The following is a 23,520-nucleotide window of genomic DNA, read 5'->3' as shown; positions in this document are numbered from 1 at the left end:
GATAACAGTCTCCTTTGTCCAGTTTGATCTCAGTTTTGGACGAGGCTCTCTCTCTACGGACTACACTGGGACACAGAACACACACACAGACAGGCCATACGTTCAATCCAAATTTCTGTTGTACTGAACAAAGACAAACTGGCTTCGCAACATACAGAGCAGGTTTCTCAGAGGATAATCCAATTTATTATCGGCCATCCTCTGAGCAGCAATTAGAAGGATTCAATTATGCTGATAGATAGTGAGAGTGTAGAACTCGGTTAACTTTGCATTAGCACCTCTTCCCCTGCCTCATGCAATGAGACAGACACAATAGAGAGCGGCTGATCTGAGTAGCATTCTCAAACAGGCCCATTCATCATCCCCCTCAGCCCTATCTCCTCATGTCAGGGACAGTCTTGTTCACCCAGACTGCCCAGGTGAGACTAAAAAAAATCCCTCTTCCCTGGCCGCATGTTTCTTTCTCATCCAGAGTCCGACAGAAATCAGAGACAAGATAACCACACAAAAAAATACACAGAAACATCAAACTCTGCAAAGAACATGAAAATTAGTCCAATTACAGACATTGCTTTATTTTATGCACTTGTATTTTGAACTTTACATCTTCAAAAACTGAATATCCCCCTTAAATGCCATATTTTTTATGCATGAGGACTTAATTCTGAAAAGCGTGTACTGACAAGTATCCAATGTATTGTGTGCATGAATACAAATCTTAACTCTTAATTCTGAACTTACGATAACACTTTAAATAATATTGTAAAAGCACAGCGCAAAAGTGCATCATACTTAACTGTATTGCATGGAGTCAACATGAATAAGTCAACTTTTTGTGACAATTGAACTCATTTAAGGTAAGATGAGAAGTTTTAAGAATGTGTTCATTATTTTTGTAAATCAAGACTTATGAAAGATATTTGAATTACTCAGACATGCATTCAGTTTGGTTTGACATACTTGTGGGAAAACAGTTTCCTGTTTCTGCCAGTATGAAGCAATGTTATCTTTTATTGAATTTTTATCAGCTCATATGGGACGTATCTCTCTCTTACTAGATAACGTCTGACTTTGTCTGCTCTGTGATGTTGGGAATTGATAGTGTAGTTAATTTTAGAGTTTTTCTTTTTCTTTGTTTTGTAAAGGAAGCAGCTGTCTACTTCCGTTGTAAAATAACGAAGAGAGCAGAGGGACTGGACCAAAGTAGTGCAAAACAAACTCAAAGACCCCTAGGTCTGAAGGATATGACATAGTATTAGGGCTATAGGGATAGTGACGCAAAAATAATAAGAGGAGGAAGATATATTTTGATACAAAGGGTTACCCTTATTGGGCCTCATTCACTAACAGTGCGTACACACAAATACGTGCTTAAACTGTGCGTACGCACGTTTGAAGCACAAATCTGGGATTCATTAATATATTCTTACTTGAATTTGTTTTTACACTACGAACAAATTTAGAACTTCCTCAGACCATGCGTACGCAAAAATGATGACGACCAACTTTCTCAGGAAATGTAAACACATACTCTTTTAACTAAATGCATGACATATTTAAACTACTTTCAGTGAAAGAAAAGTATATTTTTTATTATAATGGGTGAAATGTACTATTTTCGACAACTTTAAAAATAAACATTCTGGGAGACATCTCACGACCCCCCCATTTGTTTCTCGCAACACAGCTGGTGGCAAGTTACTCTACGCCCCTGAGAATGTGTGCAAGATAATTCTGGCGTGCCGTGTTCATTAAAGAAATTAATTTACCATTAGGGCGACAGTTGAATATCATCATTTTATCCTTCTTTTTGGGAACATATTCAAGTTTTGTTTGGCTTGTTGAAGAATGTAACTGAAATTATCGACTTCAGTCATCTCTTCTACTCTTCACATCACACATATAGGAAACATTTTTAATGAAGGTAATTTTAGACCCTGATCAGATATAAACAGCAATGAACACAGCACCACAGACTATTGAAAATGTGATCGTAGCAGCTTTGACATACACACTCAGCTACCTGACTTTTCTCTGATATCTGTTTTTCAGCTTTTCCCTCAAATTACAGCCTTATTCTCAACATTTTTAACTTTTTTCACAGAGTGCACCATAAAAACGATCTTCTTCCTCTTCTTCCTTTTCTTCTCATGCCTGGCCCTGACTCTTCTGTAGAGGGAAACAAAACTCTCTATTGGGTTATTTTTCCTGAAGGTTGCAGCCTATAATCCTTTGTCAATTAAGGAAAAGATCATAGGCACTCAATATATAAACAATGTAATGAAGTTAATGAATTGTTTAATTTGAAAACCTTTTAATTCATCCTGTGGAGATTCTCCATCGAGCACAAGCTGCAACAGATGTTAGCTGTCGGGTAGATCACACTCCACTCTATTGTGCCATCCAGACAGGAATAAATAATGACTTCATAGCTTTTTCAGTATCCAGCTTCTGGTGATTTTCTGTGGCCTACAACTGACACTATACAAGATAATTATTGACTATTATAGTTATTTTTCTACTCTCTTTTCTTCTTTTTCTAAAGCTTTATGTGTTTTAGGGCTGAATCAAGGTCAGTCAGCCTTGTTTTCCACTTGCCACATAAAGTAACATTATGCAAGCTAATGGTCTAATGATGCATTTCCTCTATTAGCTGGAAATGATTACCTGTCTGTGAGAGGACAACTTGCTTTGGGATAATTCCAGGCTTTGTTTAGCTTTAGGCCTTGTGTTCAAAAAATGAAAAAAATAACACCTGTATTTATAGCCAGTGTATACATGGTGTTTTTGTGTTTGAGAACAGGAAACATTGTCATGTTTGCTGATGCATTTCGTAATAATAAAATATTCACACAATCAAAAAAGTCAAGCTACGTAGAAGGTATTTATGGACAGTGCGAAAATAAGCTCAAAATCAAATTTGGATATAAATTTATGCAGAATGTGAAGGCCTCACTCACTCCATCTGCAATAGCTACTATGAGAAGTAAACACAATTGGGGCGCTTATACAGAGGCTATAGTCCTCGCAGAGGTTGCCGGTTTGACTCCCGACCGCTGTACTGCATGTCTTCCCCCACCCTCTCTACTCTTCACATTTCCTGTCTCTCTTCAGCTGTCCTATCATAAAGGCAAAAAAGCCCCAAAAATATAACTAAAAAAAAAAAAAAATGAAGTAAACACAGTAGTTGTCTTCAAAGAAGAAGGAACAGCTGCTGACCAGACGTGCTGGTCTGTAGAGGTCCACTCCTCTTCTCTCCATAATGAACATAACTGTTGATTTAAAACCAGTTGAAATGCAGATTGAAGCAAATTCAGGTAAAAATCAGTCTCATCAAAGCTTCTCAGCAGATAGGGGAGTTACAGTAGCTAGGTGAGCTGCCAGGCTCATCCTAGCCATAGGCCTGGATTCCTTCAGTTTTTATCATTCACAAAGACTTTTATGCTAGATTCCTCTTCTTTAAAAAACAAATGTACCCATAGTTATAACAGCTCAAAACACTCACTCCTGCAGTTTTACGTTTGAGTCTGTTTTTGTTACAAGCAAGTCGTTGACTTCCAATGCAAAGAGCATGGTTTTGCTTTATAAACTTTTAAAGATGACTGAAACCCTTAACCCAATTTCATTTTTTAGTGTCTTTCATATCTAACCATCAGCATGCGCTTATAGAAAACTTTATAAATATGTGAAAGTTATGTATTGAACAGTTCAACTAATGGAGGCTACCTAAATCCAGTTTAACAGACTCGATCCCAAGTTGGCTAAAGCCTAATGGTTTTTTAAGTGTGCTGTGTTGAAGTGCACTACTATCACTTAATGATGCATTAACAACACAAAGTGCAGAAATGTGGCAAAGTTTTCATTTAAAATGTATCAATGATCCAAAAGATAATAAACTAACATATTGTTTAACAGCATCCTAGCAGATTCGTAACAATGCAAGGCATCAAAACCAACAGTTATGAGCTGCAACAATGCATGAAACATTTCACATTTATAAAGCATAACTGTCTCCCATCATTTTCTGAAGTTGTCCTTTATTAAAAACACACCTAATAAACACTTGGGTTGTTGAGTGCTTTGAAAATATCTTAGCTGAGGTGGCAACTGTTTTTATATAAAAGATAAACATGAAGAGTAAGTATCACAGAAAGAGCTGAACCTCTCACTGCCTCCTGTAAATATTACAAGTGATATTTAGATATTTCCATAATTTTGATGGTCTGGTAAGGTTTGTCATAGTAGCTCCATGCTAGCCAGAATAGTGTGAAGAGATCCTACAGGTTTGTGAACTATGGGTAATTTTGTCATATGAAAAGGGAAAGTGAACTTGACCACATCAGCTACCAACTTCCTCTTCTGTTGCTTTTTGAGGAGCAGAAAATTGTTCAGTTCCAGGCAGCTCTGGTTTGTAACTGAAAAAAAACCCATATCACTGAGGTTACCTTGGACATACAGTATGTAGATCTTACAAAACATACGTTTCTTACTTGGATCTGATTTTTAGTCTCCAACAATTTTTCAGCTTAATTAGTCTGATAATCAAAACAATGCTTTTACATTGTATGTTTAAAGGAGAAAATCAAGAAAGAGCGACAGCAATAGACAGGTTTCTTTGTCTGATGCACCTCGCACATCTGCTGGTTGAGTGTCTGCGAGTGCTGGGATGAAATCAGAACAGAATTATGATTCATCCAAATGACTGGGCAATCTCCCAGCCACAATGATCTTGTATGTGTGTTGTGCCAGGAAATAGTGTGGTATTCTTTCAATGTTTAAATTAGTTTTAAAAACAGCAAATATTACATCCCATGTAAGCTTGACTGACATCACTAATACCCTGTACAGATAGAGACTGTTAGGGCCAATTAAAGAGTTTCTTGTTGGTTGGTGAAAAATGGAAGCATGTTAAAATGAAATCAACAATGTGACACTCAAGTGTTCACAATCATTTGCTTATACCATAGTCTGATTGGAACTATCAGGAACCCGACCTGATAAGTGGAAGCCATCTGATTTGACATGAAACACATAGTCCGAGCAGTCACTCTTTACATTTTGAGCAAAAGGCTGATTCTGTATGATGATCCTTTTCGGATTTAGAACTGTATCAAAGCTGGAGACTGAGGCTGGCTCCATTAGAGTCCGCACTAAAATGCCCAAATTTTTAACATAGAAATAAACATGTTTGCAGCCTGGTAAAGAACAGCTTTGGTCTCAATAACATTTGTTTTATTCACATATATTGTACAGAGGCTGAACTGTTTTGATTAGATTAAGGCTTAGAGTTATGCATAAATATGCATCATTAGAGGTGTGGCTGAATTGACTTACCTGTGTGTTTCCTGTTGTTGTTCGCCATGATGACTAAACAACTTCTTTGCTGGTTTGCAGAGTCATTGGAAGTTAGTTGGAGACAATATTTCCAATATAGTGGCCATCTGTGGGATTCATAATGCCTCTTTAGAAACCAACAAGTAATGCCAATGAGACTGTTCCTCAGCTGGTCTCACTCTAACTAGGTGCAGATTGACATTGGCCAAATTACAGCTGGTTTCAAATAGGATATCCTCTTCTGACATATCAGCTGTAAACATAGTGAAGCACTCAGCAGCTACAGTTACAGCTAAAAGTAGATTATTTTCTCAAGAGTTGGTGGACACCAAGCAGGGGACAAAAGACAGGAGAGAAAAAGACGTGTTAAAGCCTTTATTTTTTTTGCCTCTACACACAAAAAAGAAATCCTTCTTTGTCCTTGTGGCGGTTAAGGACTAGTTAAGCAAAGGCAAGTTTAGAAGATTTTGCTTTTAATTAAATCAGCCTAATCTGCTATAAAATAAAAGTGATTCATGTCAAAAGTCTTTTATGTTTACATGTTGTTTTCTTGTTGGCCTTAATTGTTTTCTTGAAGCCATTATTGGAACTTTTCTTCAACCTACAGACACACAGACCCACTCACCTGAAAGTCGTCCGTTTAACAGTAATAGAACGATTAGACCTTACAGCCTTATCAGAACTCAATTCCTGACTCAGGTGATGAGTATCGGTTTAGAATGAGCTTCTTCTTGGCTTGTTGAGAGCCAGGAGAGAAGTAATGATAAAGAGGCTGCTCCAATTCACTTTTATTGCTGGGAGTGTTTTCTGTTTCTTGTAGCACTTAACACTCTTCATAATACTGAATACTTGCTTCCTACCTCCTGGTTATATCATTCAACCACTAATCCACTGACCAGAAGATGCGACTCCTCTCATCTGCTCGCTCCCTCTCCACTTTGCCAATGATACACTTCCCCCACTCTGTCAGGCTGCATCACTCTTTGAAGTTAATGAGTCAAAACTATCAGTCGTTTTGCTTTTAATTAGAAAACGGACAGAATGATTACATTTTTAATTGGAGCTGTCATTTTCAATTAAGATATGACATCCTTGAGCAGCCCTCTCCTCTCGCCACTCTTTATTTATTCATTTATCAGCAGCAAGATGTTCCACCCTTTTTCCTCCTGATCTCTTTTCTCCTCTTTGCTGTTTGAGGCCCCTCTTGTCTGGAGTTTTCAAGCACCCCCACTGCTCTACAACATGTAGTGGTTATTTTGCTTTTACTCTCATCTCACATTATGTCACCCAACTTCAGATTTCATCATTATTTCCTGTTCTTTCATTATTGTCTCTATATCGTGTAAGTATCTCGATTTGTTGGTTGCTCTTCAGTCCTCTTCTCTTTTCAATATTTTGCCCCATTGCTCCCTGCTTCTTACATGCTTCTAATTAAAGGTACAAAAGATGTGTACTGTACGTACCATCTGGTCCTGTTAACATTTAGTGTTTTTTGTAGCAAATAAAAATAAATGCTAGGACATTGATCTCATAAGTATCATAAGCATTACATAACCTCACACAAAATTCTGAAAATCATATATTTAAAGAAACTATTGATGCAAATCAGTTCAAATTGGCTAATTTAAAAAACAAGTTAAAAAAAACAGGAAATATGTTACAAATAAGAGATACATTGACAGTATATTGATAGTTTATATACTTCCAAGCTCTATAGTTACTCACTCAGAGGATGAATAGCTGTGGGAAACAGGCCTCTCTAAAATCAATATATTTTGAACCAAAGTAGTCTTAATCTACTCCCAAGAGCTTTTCTACATGAGAGTTTTCTCCCACAATGTTCAAACTCTTACGCCACAGGCAAGTTTTTTAGATAGAGGAAAGGGAATATCTAGTGATTTTAAAGACTTCTTTTCTGTTGTGAACACTTCATACTGCCAAACCAGATGGAAAAAAGTAAGCTACCCTATCACGGCTCATGTAAAAAAGCTGCATCATAAAAATACATTTAGTTAAACAAAAATAGAACTGGTGATGAACTTTCTTTATGCTTTGTGTGAAACAGTGGTTTCTACGGTAGCCCTGAAGGGCAAAGCACAACAGCATTTCACAAAGCTTGACGACATTACAGAGAACACAAAGACAATACAGAAAACACAAAGACATTACAGAGAACACAACAACAGTTCAGAAAACACAACGGTCAACAAAACTTGACAAGTTCTAATCAGAAACAAGAAGTGTTGTCCCTCCCCTTTCCAGTTTGGGAAATGTTGTTGTGTTTTCTGAAATGTCGTGTTTTCTGAAATGTTGTTTTCTGAAATGTTGTTTTCTGAAATGTTGTTGTGTTTTCTGAAATGTTGTTTTCTGAAATGTTGTCGTGTTTCCTTTATGGTTGTTGTGTTTTCTGAAATGTCGTCGTGTTTTCTTTATGGTTGTTGTGTTTTCTGAAATGTCGTTGTGCTTTCTTTATGGTTCTTGGGTTTTCTGAAATGTCCTCGTGTTTTCTGAAATGTTGTGTTTTGCCCTTCAGGGCCACCGTAGATTTCTCATTCAGGTTTGACAGCACAATAAGCACACAGTGATGCAGACAGAGACCATGGTAGGTGATTTAGGCAGGGAATATTCCCTGTGATACATGTGCTAAGACATCCATTATGACTGGCTTTCTAGACGCCGTCATTTTGTTTTATAAACCTGGAAATAAGAAATGTCTGGGTGGATTCTCATAGATAGCGTCTAATTCATCATTTTTCTTAGGATTTGCTTTTTAGAAAAGTCTTACACATCATTTTAAGCCCTGAACTGTGAACTATAAATCCTTCATGTTATTCAGTCAGCCATGGGCCATGACCTTATAATCACAGATTAGGAGCATTAAGATATGAGTAAAATGCAAATGTACAAGACTGTGCACTTAATGTCTTTTAACAGGGATTAAATATAGGGGCTTTGCGACAGGCAGACAGGATGCAAAGAGGAGCATTTTTTTGAAACAACTAAAAAGCTTGATCAACGCTAAAAGCTCATAAACTGATAAGGAACAATGTTGGCCTGAAAAATAGACCCAACACTGTACTTTACCTGGTTTTCAGTGGAAACTGTTTTATACCTCACTAATGAAACTTATTTGGGAATTTGAGGTTTATGTTGTTTTCTTTGCAAAGCGGGCCAAAGTACAGACCTTGCATGGCTGTCCTTGCGTTATTACATCACAGCCATATTCTCCCATTGTAGAGATAAACAAAATAACTATTTTGCATAGTGGGAAGCTGGTGTTTTGGTGAAAAGAGTGACTCCGTTATCTGATGACTTTAAGCCGATTGTCATGGTAGCAAAAGCTGTTGAATTGTGGAAAAAGTCTTGTGTATGCAGCTCATCTTTTTGATGTAATGTCAAAATACACCCATCAGATATATATTTCAAGGAAAAACAAAAGGCACTGAAAGTCACCATTTGACATGGTCACCATTTATGTCATAATATTGGCTTCAAAATGCTTTCTAATGTTAGCCAGTTAACCTACAAAAATGGCTCATTAGTTGACTTGGAGCTACTTGGAGTATGAGGCCAGCTTGGCAAAAGTGGAGGTTCTAGTGAAGAGAAGGACAAATCTCCCTGGTTCAACAGGCTGGACAAAATTCTAAGAGCTAAGCGAGTTGTTGAGCCTGCAAACGTTGTTGAGTCATAGTCAAGGGCTCGGTCCTAGCTGACATATAAAGACAAACAACCAGACACACTCATATTCACACATACATGAAAATGAGATCTAACCATGGCATCAGGATGTAGTTTCACCAATAAACAGGCAACGGTGAAAGAAACATTAAAATAAGAGTTGAACCATTTACACTCAGACAACCTGGACTCAATAGATTTCATGAGTGATGTAACAATTTTCAGGCTCAGAAAGTTCTAATGTTTAAGATAAGTCTGCAGATTGTTTTTAATGCATTAGGAGCAGAAAATCCCAAACCCTCTTTCCTGATTAGACTTGGACCTTTAGAGAATAAAGATAAAGAGAGGACAAGTGAGGGGTAATTTTGCCCAGAAGGGATTTCTAAATAAAAACAAACCAATGTCTGGATTAAAGTAGGCCAGTTCCCCTTAGCATACAAAGTAAAATGGTGAAAAATAAAACCACAATTTGTTTAATAAATTTCAATGCACTACAAATCACAATGTCAAAAACATTTAACATACAATTATGTACCCCTTACTGACACAGTGAATAATAGTAAAAAAAATGGTAGCCTCCATTAGTTTCAGGCTGACAATAAGAGGGGCAAGACTTGTTTTAAGATTCAACACCTTTAATCCTTTCAGCTCTTAAGTAACATTCTGGATATGCTTTGCATAAGACGGGTACCATCTATCCAAACCCCCAGTCATTTACATGTAGATATTAAGGAGAAATGGTTTACCATCTGTGGTGACAATTAACTCAGACAACCCTGATCTCATAGTGCTAAAAATGATAACAAAAAAGTCTTGTTTTGTCTGCATTTAGAAGAAATTGCAATGAAATGGCAATTGCCAAAGCTGTCCATGGAGGGTTTTTTTCATCCCATGCAAGCAACTTTAAGTAGAACCATGTTATGATGGCTAGACATATGCGTCAGAGCATCCCTGAAACTGCAATACAGCTCTTGTGAGGTGTTTCCAGTATAGAGGGTTCAGTATCTACCAGAAGTGGGCCAAGAAAGGAAAACCAATGAACCAGCGACAGGGTCATGCTAGAGCTGAAACCGCTGAAAAGATAATGCTGGTTCTGATAAAAAGGTGTCAGAACACAAAGTACATCACAGTGTGTGATGCAGTTATGGGGGTGTGTAGTTGCAGACTGGTCAGGGTGCCCATGCTGACCCCTGTCCACCACTGAAAGAACCTACAATGGACCCGTGAGCATCAAACATGGACTACAGAGCAAAAGTCCAGGAGAATGTTGACAGCAAGTACAAGGTATTGACTTGGCCTCAAAATTCATAATGTTATGGCTGAATGGTGCAAAATATTATTTATCTGAAGTTATTTAAACCTATCTTTCTGACTCATATTTTTCACAACTATCCATGACTCAAAACACGAGTCATTATGACTTGAAGCCTGGAGATACATTTTAGCTTACTTCCCAGCATACATCGCTTTGATAGTTTAAATTCTGATTTTCTTTTCCTTTGTGTGGTTTGAAGAAACCACAACAGAGAACTGACTCAACTTGTACTCAAGCACAGATAAAATACAGGTGCTAAGCACAAAACATGTGTAGTACTCTAAAAATAACAGTAATTACCTGTCATTATGTGTGTGCTCTGTACCACATTCCTGTGTCTTAAACAAAATCTTCCTATTCTTTACTCTTCACATAATTTCTTTCTGTCTTTCCTCTGCCTCTTCTATTGTCTTCCTCTGACTCTCATCTCCTCCTCCAAACCCAGAGGAGTGTGTGTCTGACGCTCTTTACGGTCCATTTCCTGGTGAGGAGGCTCTTGAGTGCAGCCTGAGCCATTCTTTGCCCATACAATGCTGTGTTCTCATTAACTCTTATCAAAGTTCATCTTGCATCCAAATGCTGTGGACCGCTCAATACTGTCTGCTGCAAAAAGAGAAAATGAAAAAGACAAAGCAAGCTTTAGAGACACAGACGGACAGAGCGAGAGAGGGGGGCATCGTGTAGATAAAGGACAGAAATAATGGTTTAATGGTGATTGAGGACGAGCAGAATAATCATAGCGGTCCCCTGACTCCACCGAATATTGGTTTGATGTCAAATTAAATTGTGTTCATATCTGAAACTCTGATAAGTATAATTTTTGTGTTTTTTTCATTGAACGAATACTTGTCTTTGTCTATTTCAGATTTTTAGAACTAGAAAAGAAACTAGAGGAGCATAACTGGTTCAGAGAAATAATTACATTTAATTTATAATCATAATTTAATCTTACTAACACAATGGAGGCTCTTTGAATACTTTCATGTTATGTGCTTTCAATACAACCATGTTCTGTGCTTTCAACAAAACCTCAAAACAGAATTGCCAATATGTTAAAAACGGCTACAAGGAGCATGGCAGCGTTGTTCTATTTCCATTAAATGGAGGACACAAGCAGGTGGAGACTTGAAGGGAGTACTTACTGCAATCTTTAGTTTATTTTTTCAGATGATTAGAAATCACCCCATAATTCTGGCTGTAAGTATCATCCACCTCTCATCATAAACACACACACACACACTTACTCCTCCTGTATCATCAGATCCGACTGTGCAGCTGGATTTCCTCATTGAGATGTAAAGAGCGATAATTAGAGACTGATTGCAGCCTTCAACAACTATCACAAGATGCTTCAACACATAAGAGCTCAATTTACAACAAGAAAAAAAATCCTGCAGTCTGATGAGAGCTTTCATCTACACCCCCGTTTTATAATATCATCTGATGGATATTTTCTACTTCATGCCTGGTGCTGCCTGAAAATGCATATTATTCTCTGTGCTTGCCAGCAAAGTACTGAAAGCCAACAAAACTGATGCCAGTTTCTCTATTTTCATGAAGTTCTTGTTAAGTTGATAATTCAAGGTTATTTGTTAGTCTAGTTGCTAAGTGAGGTGTGAGGCACAAAGTGGTTGGATTCCGTCCTTCATCATTCAAAGGTGTGTTTTAGGTGGTGTATCTGCTTTCATTGCATTTGAGAGCCAGTCGTTTTGTTGTCATGTCCTCCTATGACCCCGGGAGGCTAGACAACGTAAGGGAACGTGTGAACTATCAACCCAGGAACATTTTTGGAGACAGAGCTTCTTCAATTACCAAGACATTTTCCAGAGTGCATGTCTGAAAACAGTTGGGGTGTCCTAGTCACTCTATATAGAATGGCTTCTGACAGCACAAGGTTTCTGCACCAAAGTACATCAACACTTCACATGTAACAATAAAAAAAGTTTCAAACTGACAGGACTTCTATCTGTGTATTGATATAATAAATGGTATTCCACCAGTCTTATGGCCCTTTTCCACTCCACAGTTCCAGCCCTACTCGACTCGGCTCTATTCGGTTTGTGTACCTTTTCCACCAGCCCAAGTACCAATTCATGGTGGGCGGAGTCGTCGAAACTGCGCTCACGTCATTTTGAACGCGACACAAACACAACAAACACAAACAATGGGGGACATGCTCCCATTGGATCCGTTCTTCGGCCACTACACCCAAAAAAGTCTGGACCTCGTCAACGGACCACTGAGAAACTTTGCGTGCAGACATTGTACAGTACTAATGTCATTTTTTTAAAATGGCGTGTTTGATTCCTGTGTTTGGCGTCGCGCTCATGACTCTTCGGTGACGACATTCTCTGACCAATCAGTGGCCGGCAGTCCGTCGATGTCACCTTTTAGTTTCGGCTCAGCTCGCTTGGAACCAGAGCAGAGCAGAGCAGATACCAAAAACTGGTATCTGGCACGAGGTACCGCACCCGTGGAAACGCAACACAAACCAAGTAGAGTCAGGTCAAGTCGAGTGGAGTAGGGCTAAGACGGGCCGGTGGAAAAGGGCCATTAGATTAGAACCCAATCCTTAGCCATGGTCTGCTCAGAAGAAACAGTAGATAGTTGCTGTGAAATGTTGCTTTGTAAAGTTAATCAAGTGCTAAACCCAGCCATGTAATTACACTATCTCTTCCACCTCTTGTGTGAAAAAAACAGAGTCTTGAGATCTTGCAGGTGAGACTCTGAAAGTGTGCATTACTGAATAAGGATGGTACAACCGACAACATTATGAGTAATGTACCCATGAATAGTGATTTAAATGTGTATTGACATTTATCACAGTGTTTTCAGTTAATTAAAAATGACGAGCTCCTTAATAGGAGCAGAGACAGTCAGTATAATTAGTTTAATCACAGTATATAAATTATTTAGTAAGAAAGGTGGCTGCTAAATTAACATGACATTCAATGGAAGTGTTTATTTTAGTCTGAGGAGCGTCTCTATAAGTCATCATCATCAGACATTATTAGTTGTGTTTCTTAAAAATGTTTTATATCTGGCTCGATAGGCCTCTTCTCAGCTCTCAGACTCCAGAGTCTTACAGCCACTTTACTCTTGGCTTGGTAGCGTGAGCACTTTTGAAACCCCTCGCCCTCCATCGTGACTCTGCCTCAGCTGCCAGATAAAGCCCAGAGGAGGCTGTCTGATACCATAAACACCAGCAGAGAGTTTAACCATGATGGATGGAGGTAAGGAGAGAGTCCACTTTGTTCAGGGACTCTGTCTCCCAACTCCAATATTTAAGTGTTTTCAAATCAATAACTCATGTTTCTGAGTCTGTATGCGTATTGTGCTGAACAAAGCTCTCGTGTTATTTAGCACAAACTGCCTGGTCCCCCAGGAGAATTAAGGCTGTAAGGAGAAAGATAGTTTAGGGGATTAGATGTTCTTTGTAAGAGAAAAATACAGCGGCTAATGGATGTGTGTATGTACGTGTGTTTTTCGATTGCTTAATATGTGTGTTTAGAGACAGCTTTAGGTCTTCAGAATGGCGCGGTGCTGCTGCTCCCACTTTAATTGGATGCTGGCCCCACAGCCTTGCCTGAATGGAGAGTCATTTAGGGACCTTTCACTCTCACAGAGGATTGTCGGTTGCCGCTGCAGGAGAAATTGCATTCCTGTTTCCATACAATGGCTGGTCTGAGTCGGGGATGGGGCAAGAGTATCACTGTCATTATCATGACAATGGAAGCTAATTCCACTGCCACTAGCGCCATTCTGAACCCTGCTGCTGCATCGGCTTATCAGGGGGCACCATGAGACCAGCAGGAAGCTACGCAGCATTACGTCTGAGGAGAAGATTCACCCACACACATTAACTGTACACACACACACACACACACACACACACACACACATATACATACACACACACTCACACATTCTCACACACACACACATACACACGGGCGCGCACACACACAAACATTCAGGACACGCTCAGACTGTGCCAAGGTAAATGAACCAACACATCAGCAAAAAAGTTTATCCAGGACAGCAAATTTCAAATAGTTAAATAGAGTGTTGTCTGGTATTGGTCTATTTCCCATATAGTTTCTTAAACCTGAGCATAACAAGTGGTATAAGGTATTGTTTCCATAACAGAGATGTGAAGATATATATTATTCCACAAAAAGTTCATAATGGAGTTATGCTTAGCTCAACATAAAGACATGAAACAATAAAGAACAGCTTATATTTCACTACTACACCTAAAAGATAAGCACTACCAGGCAGGCCTGTGGTGAGGTGGTGGGTACTGCGTGCTTATTGTGTGAAGTATCATCATCCAACAGCTCACCCGCTTCCAGCTGCATGCTCCGGAGCAGTCATTGGTTAATCAGCGGCGGCTATCATCCAATAGCTCAGTGGCACGCCCTAATCGTCAGCCTGTCAACTTTCTGCTGTCTTTTTAAATGTGTCTCTCTCTCCAGCTAGTTCCTTCTTGCATTGATGGTGCGCACCCCTCCACCTCCCCATCTCCACCTGGTCTCTGCAAGTCTTCATTCCTAGGATTCATCAACCACCACCACCACCACCAGTGTCTGGACTTAAGGGGGATTTATTCTGCTGCCAAATTCACACATCCTACGCTCAAAAAATGATCCCCATAGAGTTCTTACGCCAAAGATTTCTGTCAAGTTTCATTATTCATTAAGTTGTAATAAATCACATTTAATCTTCAAACTGTGTCTCCCCTGATTGAAATGTTTCCATCACAAAGGAGACCGAGCTGTGCTTTTAAGTACCATGAAGATATAAATAAAAAGACCTAAAGCAGAAATCACTGCCAAGCTGGCCTATGGTGTTGGGGTTTGAATTGCTGGCTTTTAGTGCAAGGATCCTGGGTTCGAATGCTGGACCGTCCATGGGAGACTAATTGAAAACACATTCCTTACACTGTAGTTGAACTGTGCTTTTGAAGTACAGTATCCAAATGGTGGAATGAAAATACCTACAAAAGAAGGCTCTTGTGAGCAGCTCTGTGGTGTTGAGGATAGGACTGCTACCTTTCAATCTGATGATTCTGGGTTCAAAACCTGCTACGGACTTCCAATAGGAGATGGAAATGAAACAGTTTCCTAACAATGTGGTTGTGCAGTGCTTTTAAACTGCTACAACAAAATGGTGGAATGAAAATAACAAAAAAAAAGCATTCACTTCAAGGCACCTCTGTGATGTTGTGGACAGGGCTGCTGCCTTTCCATGCATGTGTCCTGGGTTTCGAATCCCAACATGGACTGTTCATTGGAGATTGGAAATGAAACACTTTCCTCGCACTGCAGTTTGAAATGTGTTTTTGAAGTACAATATCCAAATCGTGGAATGAAAAGGCCTACAAAAGAAAGCACTTCCTGGCAGCCCTGTGGTGTTGAGGCTAGGCCTGCTACCTTCCAATCTGATGGTTCTGTGTTCAAAACCTTCTAAAAGTACAGAACGAAAATGGACCAACAGCACAAGGTGGTACAAGGCAGTATGAAGTGGTAGAAGGTGGTACAAGGTGTTGTGAATTTGATTCACATTCAAAGTTTTATGTATTTAGTTGACTTATTTAAATGTTTGACACATGTTCAATCTGTTAACATGGAGGAGAAAGAGTTTGGTACCTTTCCCGCAGCCAATCAGTAGAGGAAGCTCTGAACTTTTGGTTTCACTGTCGGGAAGCTGTTATATTGTCAGTCCTTTAAAGCAACCCATGCCCAGGAAATACAGAAAAAACACAAGATGCCGTTTGTACAGAAAAACCTCACAAAAGACTCACAAAGCTCAAAATTCAGAAAATCTAGATCGTAAAACATGTGGTGGGTATGGATTCAGAAGGACATTTGTAACTTTAGACTCCTTCAACCTCCCATCCTCTCATCCTCAGGAGACACCTTGAAAAAGGAAAGTCAGCACAGACAAAGTAGAGGGAAGCAATCATTCACACAGATAAGAGAGACAAAATGAAAACAAAGGAGGATGACAGGATGACCTACAGACTAGGTAGAGGTTGAGACAAAGAGCAGGTTCCAACTCCAATGGGTCGATTATTTACATCAACATCTAGTCAAGGAACTGTAGGTGAAGAGAGGGAACTACCCCAGATCAGCGAAGTGTCAAGCACAGAAAATCTTTATTGAAAGTAGGGAAAAGTTCCTTTATGGAGGATCAGGCTGCAGTGTGGGACAGATAAATGGTATAGTTGTTAAATGTCAATATGCATATTGACAACTTCTTATATTTGGCTTAAAGACAGAAAATATTCAGTGCTTTCAATAGTAAAAAGTAGAGCGGAGACACAGAGGAGCTGAAAGATAATTAGGATGTGGTTTGCTCCTGCTCCCAGATGTTTAACCCTGTGACATCAGCCCTGTTTTTATTATATTTCACTGCAGCTGTGCACATTGGTCTGACCCCATTATCTGCAGCCTTTATCCTTTTCTCTCTGAGTGTATTATCATCCACCACCCCGCAGGATCTCCCTCTGTTCACTCAGAGGGCGGCATGGTGTCAGACCTGGAGGCTGCCATTACACAGTCATTGACCTTTTCCAAATTAAACCACATGCACAAACCAAAACCAAAGTGCAGATACACACAGTCTCGCACCAACACAGGGAATTCCAGTGATGTCTGACTGTAACATTTTTCAGTTTTAGTTTGAATTAGAAAATCATGGCCTCCAGTTGGTCTGACACAGACATTTCCCAGGATTTACTCTGTCTTCTACTCTGTCAAAAATTACTTCAAAAAATTATGCTTAACATTTGAAACATCAAGGATTGATGATTTTAAAATAGTTATTAGCAGGACCCTGATGCAAAGAAAATAGGTCTTTGCTCTCCCTGTCAGGATTCCAATTTTCATACCCAACCACTTACCATTCATCATCTTTCTTTTTATCCCACAAACAACTAAATATATAAACAATCTGACAATAATAATTAATTTGAAGATGATTTATTGATTCATTCCAAAACAACAATCCCTCATATTCTATGGTTGGTACCACTTCAATTAGTTACAGAGTGTTAGTGATCAATGTCTCTTGTTGTATTTTCTTGTGTATCTTAGTCTGGTCTTGTGTTTCCTGTATTATTTAGTAGTTCTTGATCCCCTGTGTTTCCAGTTTAGGCTTACTTCCTGCTCTTGTGTGTTTCCCTCCTTTTTGATTAACCTGATTAGTTTCACCTGTGTCCTGTGTCCACACCTGGGTTGATTACTCTATGTATTTAGTTTCTCTGTTTGCATTAAAATTTAGAAGTTTACACATAAAGAAGATTTTAAAAGTCTTTCTCTGTATATTTCTGATGATTCTTTGTCAAAGTGAATTGCTGGGTTGAAGTCGGTCTAAGGTTAACTGTGTGGTGACCTTTTGTTCCTATATTTTAAGGTGAACATCTTTTTACAACCATTATTCTTCTCATTTTTTAAATTACTTCATATATCAGTCAGTACTGTTTTTCCTCCTCTCTCCTCTGGTTTCAGTTACTTTGTGTCTCTACATTCAGACAGAGCAGCTGCTGAGTCACTGTTGGTGAGCGCTGCGGGGGAATCGGCTATAGAACACAATAAGCACCTTCAGGAATCTGTTAGCAGATTCAATGTGTGTTATTCTGACAGGAGTTAGATGAATCTACTGCCTCCAATCAGCTTCAGGTTTACACAGACTTTAGGCATCATCAACCTGCCTGACACGTCTCAGTAATAAAATAGTGTCTGTCTGAAATAACACGTCATGAGCAACATTAGAGCAATTTACTGGAAACAACAAAGAAAAAAAGTCTAGGGTTTGAATAAAATGTTCAGCTCTTTTGACTTTTTATAATGAATTCTTGTAGGATTTATATTTTATTTGAAACAACTATCTGCTCTTCTTCACCCTCCATTTTGGATATCTTGTAAAAACATGACTTCAGCAGGGTCCTTTTCACCTCATGTCCTGCCCCTTCGCCTGACAGGGGAAGCGTCACCCTACAAGGGTCAGGTGCTGGCTGATGGGAGTTTTTTTCAGTATTGACTTGTAAACAAAATTATTGGAAATGTAAACCTGACGCTGGCAGTTAATGGAAAAAGATAAGGGATCACAAAAGTTATTGCAAGTTATCCTGAGTGAGTTGATCAATAATGTCTGGGTCAAGTGTCTTGGCACCACATTAAATAATTTCTAAAAGCAAAAATGTTAGCCTTGTGGTTGGACTAAATGAAAAGTCAGGGAATCATCAACATCAGTAGATTTTACACTTTCTAAATCAGGAATCACAAACGTGTAGAAATTACAGGGCAGTAAATGTACTAATGAGATGTGGATTTTTTATCCATTCTGTCTTATTCTGTGTTATTTGTCCCCACTCTTCTTTGTCAAAGGAAACAGATGTTGCTATAAAAAAAAAACTATTTTCTGTGTCATACTCCAAGCAACACTTGGAGGAAGGTTCATCCTTTAATGATAGCAGACCAAAGCAGGTTTGAGGTCAGCTGAAGGCCGAGGTTGGAGAGGATACAAAGGAAAGAGCACAAATGTATGGCAGTGGATGAGAGCCTCAGAGGAGGATATGCAAAGTAAACAATGACTTCTTCAAGTTACTTACATCCATTTAATGATAAATATTCACATTTAACATTAAAACATGAACAGTCAAAACCATTGACTGTACAGACAACAGCAATTCAATCTCCTCCCACTGTGGAAAAGTGAAGCCAAATTATCACTATGATGGGCGCTGACATTTTATACTCATGATACACTTTGGAGCCATGGCATGCCTGTAAGAGATTTGGAGTACAGTATATATTTGAAGTGGACACTCATGGTTACTGTTCCTCTTGTGTTCAGTGTTTTTTATATTTTCTCTCACTTTTCCTTCTCTAACCTGAAAGCTGCATTTGTCAATAGTTTAGAGCTGTCAATCCTGAAATCACATCCCCCTCAAATAACTAATTAAGACTAAGCCTCTCCGAAAAAAGTAACGCTGGAACATGAATCAGTATGATGTGAGCTTGCTGTAACAATAGAAAGCATGATTGATAAAAATGTATGACATGCATTTGAATTTGGAAGTCTGACCCATTTTTCATCTGTTAACATGGAGGCAGCCGATACAACCTCAATTGCAGCCAGCTTTGGAGAACCTACAGCATACACTGTGGGTTCATGTAGCGCTGTACCTATGTAGTGATCTGACATGCACCACACCAAAAAAGTAACTATGCATCAAAACGACACAGACTGCAAGGCTTGTGATCGGTCCACTTGGTATCAGCGGCCATACATTCCACCTCCTCCGACGTCTCTTCTCTTTTTTATTGATAACAACTGCAATTAATCTACTGCTGATCAACATTTATCAGCTCCAGTTTAAACATAATACGCTCAGATTAATTCCCCATGGTTTCCTGTAAGTACATTGAGAGTGCCGTGGTGTGGACACTCCGAAACATAAGTGTTCATGACAGTCATTGCAGAAGTAGATACCAGGTGTAAGACTTTTGGCTTCACTTTGGGGGATCTGTTGAGTCATCCTTGTTTATACAGTCTATGGTCTAAACAAACAGGTACACACACCTCCCATCTGGTTTCATTACTCTGATAAATCCAGGTCACCTGAAATCCTCCCATTTGGCAATGTGCTCTGCAGCTGTTAAGTTAAACAATGAAAAAGAAACATTATGGACACAACATTTTGTGTTCTGGAAATTAAAAAATATATATAAAAAGGAAGAACAGTCAAGTGTAAACAGTCATTATGCATTCTAAATAAAGCTACAATCCTTTATACTTGTGACTATGAAGATGTAAAAGATAAAATAAAACACTGAAACTGCACGCATAAACACACACACAGGCTGCACACTGGCAGACAGCACTCTTGAGAATCATAACTTAGAGTCTTTGCCACAGGCTGTGTGATATCCACTTATCATTTTATTGCTAATTAACACAACACAGCAATGCAGGCTGGAACTGGCTGTGATGGGATGAAGAGCTCTGCATGCTTTTAATCAGCTGAATTTATGCATTTCACTTTTTGATGCTCCAGTGAAATTCTGCTTTTGTTTTGAAAGGAAGGCTGGGAAAATGATTGATGGAAGATTTTTTTTTTACTTCATACCACAAATATAATTTCAAGCCTCAAGTTTATTTGATCCATGTTTTCATGCTGTTTTACACCAACACAAACTTAAAAGAAGATGACAAATGGAGGTCTCAAAAACTTAAAGCAACTACTTTAATATGAACTGTAAAAATGTAGTCAGAAAAAGATTGAAGACGTTAAGCTATGAGTGATCAATACCAGATTAGACATCAACCACTTCTAAAAGCACAATAAAGAAAACAAAACCAAACATCTGCCACCACCAGATGCCTCTTAATCAATGTAAGTGTTGTGATTGGGTCTCAGTACTGCAGCCCTTTGTGGGGCTTACATTTATTGATCACTCAGAGGCTCTGATGGTGAAGCGCTGAGTGCCATTGATTTAGACTGAGTGCTATGTTTAAATGTGTGGGCAGGATCACACATGGATATCAATTTTGTGTTCACATCATTAATGGACACAGTGGATTGACATTTAACCCTCCACTCAGCTGTGATTATCACTGACAGGCTGTGAAAAACATTATAGTAACTGTCTAGACACAGAGGGGTGGCAGGTGTGATGGTTTGAATTCTTCAGTGAAGCTTGTTTTGAATTTGAAACCCAGCCATGCAACGACCCAAAGGAATATACATGTTTAAAGATCCACTAAGAGACACAGTTCTTGTGATAAAAAAAGCAACCTGAGTTTGCAGCTTGCTGATTTTAACCACTCTACTGTTTTTTCTGCCCTTTTGATTTACTGTACAAGTCCTACGTATCTAAAAACATATATCTGTAAATATCCATCCACCAGTAGTGACCACATATTTCCCTCAGTAACTGGTAAACCAGACTGCTGCTTGCTTTTTTGGTTGAGGCGACAACCATGACCTGCAACCCTCCTTCGTATTGTTCCTCCTGTCATCTGTTGGCACATTTCTTGAAACATTTCTGAAGCTGTTGGCACTGAAGATGCTTTCCCCCAAAAAGAGCAGCCAAATAGTAAAATTAACTTTATGCTTTTTAATATTTTTTAAAATAGCAGGTGTGAGGCAAATAATTCTTAATTCCATATGTTACCACCAGATTGTAAAGAAAGCTACAAGTATTTTAGCATTTTCTGGACATATTCTCTTTGGTGAATCATCTCTGTAGCAATGAAGACGTCTTTTTGTGTACCTGTTCATAAAACTAACAACTTATCCTTCAGTCCCTCTGCTATCAAATTATTTAATGCTCATTAAACTTTATATTTCTTTACATACTTTGCAAACCTAATAAGACTTATCCCTTTACTCTTTCATTGAGGTTGTTAAGTTGTATTCATTTATTAGTCAATAATATCTACACAAATACTTTTATTATTGGAACTCAGCATAAGTCTATATAAGCTGTTGTTGTTGTTGTCATCAATGTTGGTTTTAATAAATAGGTTGCTGCCAAAATGACATGTTCCTTGGACATTAAGTTAATTATAGACAGTTGAAATGTTAAAATGTTTTGTTGTAATGTACCAATATCTCAACCATCTTATGGTGTCCACTGACACCTAATACCTACGTTCATGACTGTTATGTTGCTGTACCTAAGCATACTGACTGCTCTTGTTTGAAAGAGAAAACTCTAAAGATGTCTATCAAAGAGTCCAAGTTTTCACATCCAACTTTGTAATGCACAAGAGCACCAAGAAAACATTGTAGCACAGTGAACAAAAAATAACCCTGAGAATTTACATAATCTACCAGTGCCAACACACCCACGGTGGAAACAAAATATAGTTCTACTGTATGCAGTGCAAGACTGTAAAAACAAAACAAATGCATTGGATATTCTGCTCTATTTTGTTTGGTCACACCCGACTATGAATTTATAGGTTTATCAGACCTACCAAGACTTTATCTCATTGAGGTGTGGGCTTATCAGCTTGGTAAAAAGATACATTAAAACCATTTATTTTGTTTGAAAAAAAATCACTGAATCTAATTTCCCCACACAGATTTATGACAAATTATCATTGAGATTGAAGACTTCTGAACTTTGAATTTAGCAAAGTTCTGAGCATGTAAAATAATGGAGAACAGTTCATTGAACTTGAACAGATAGTAAAACTACCCATTATAATGAATCCACACAGCAGCTGCTCATCCATATATACTTCATGATGCCCTCAGTGTCATTGGTAGGTGTGTTTTTTATACTGCTCCCTAAACTACAACCATTGGTAAGATAAGCATGAAGAATGTGAAATGAGCCATTTGTTTACTAACAGTTCAAAATAACTTTGTAACTTGATCATTTATTGACCCTGTATGGTTAGGTCATCAAACTGGCATCACGTAAAAAAGTTGCAGAAGTCATCCACCTGTTAGAGATCAGGCAGACCCTGGGTGAAGTGACATTGCTGAAACATAAGGATGGACGTGAACCTAGTCACTAAATAGTCATCCACCTTCTGGGATGCCCCTAGGCTGTAGTAACACTTCCCTCAAAATACTATCTTTCTCATCACCACCAGTCATGATCAGAAAAGGACAACTGAGGGTAGCACCTTTTGTCTGGAGACCGACACACATAACGCCTGCATTTCCTCCTGAGGTAACATTACTAGCGTTACAGTTTTGTCGACACAAATCTGTTTTGCAATGAAGTCTGCAGTCTTGGGTTTTTATTTGTTGTATTTGCATCAAATGGTTGTAAAAATGCATTTAACCCTGCGGCCAAATGAGTGACATTTTCAGAGAAGCAAAACAAAGCAATACCATAAAACATCAGCTATTCTGTTTTGTGCCACAAATATGTCAAAAAATTGTGTCAACTATTCCCCTCTTTCATCCACACTCTTCTGTAAGGATTCTTACCATGCTGGCAGATGTATCTGTTCTGTGTTTTACAGCGCTGGTCGTTCCAGTTAAAAGCACTCGATGCCTGCAGCTCTACGCAGTTTCCAAAACTAGAACGACAAGAGAGGAAGGAAAAGACTCTGACTGCTGAGATTATTCTTGCATCTTTTTATGTTCAGTTAAGAAGTTTTCTGAAAAGCTGAAGGACACAGACAGACAGACAGACAGACAGACAGACAGACAGACA

The 23,520-nt window shown here is 38.7% G+C and overlaps 1 protein-coding gene across 2 annotated transcripts in view; it reads right to left on the bottom strand.

Moving 5' to 3' along the window:
- Positions 1-18,930: 18,930 nt before the first annotated feature.
- LOC117808972 (C-type lectin domain family 18 member A-like) overlaps positions 18,931-23,520 on the bottom strand; it is a 16,676-nt gene continuing 12,086 nt past the window's right edge. The window contains exons 11-12 of one of the 2 annotated variants that reach the window (XM_034678634.1): positions 23,292-23,383; positions 18,931-19,991 (exon numbers count right to left, since the gene is read on the bottom strand). In XM_034678634.1, coding sequence (XP_034534525.1) covers positions 19,954-19,991; positions 23,292-23,383 — 130 coding nt within the window. In that variant the 3' untranslated portion in view covers positions 18,931-19,953. Of the gene's footprint in view, positions 19,992-23,291; positions 23,384-23,520 lie in introns of those variants that run through there. The other variant, XR_004630414.1, reaches the window with a different exon arrangement.

This window comes from Notolabrus celidotus, chromosome 3, assembly GCF_009762535.1.
Source record: "Notolabrus celidotus isolate fNotCel1 chromosome 3, fNotCel1.pri, whole genome shotgun sequence".
NCBI lineage: Eukaryota > Metazoa > Chordata > Actinopteri > Labriformes > Labridae > Notolabrus > Notolabrus celidotus.
This window is presented reverse-complemented; position numbering and strand designations above follow the sequence as displayed.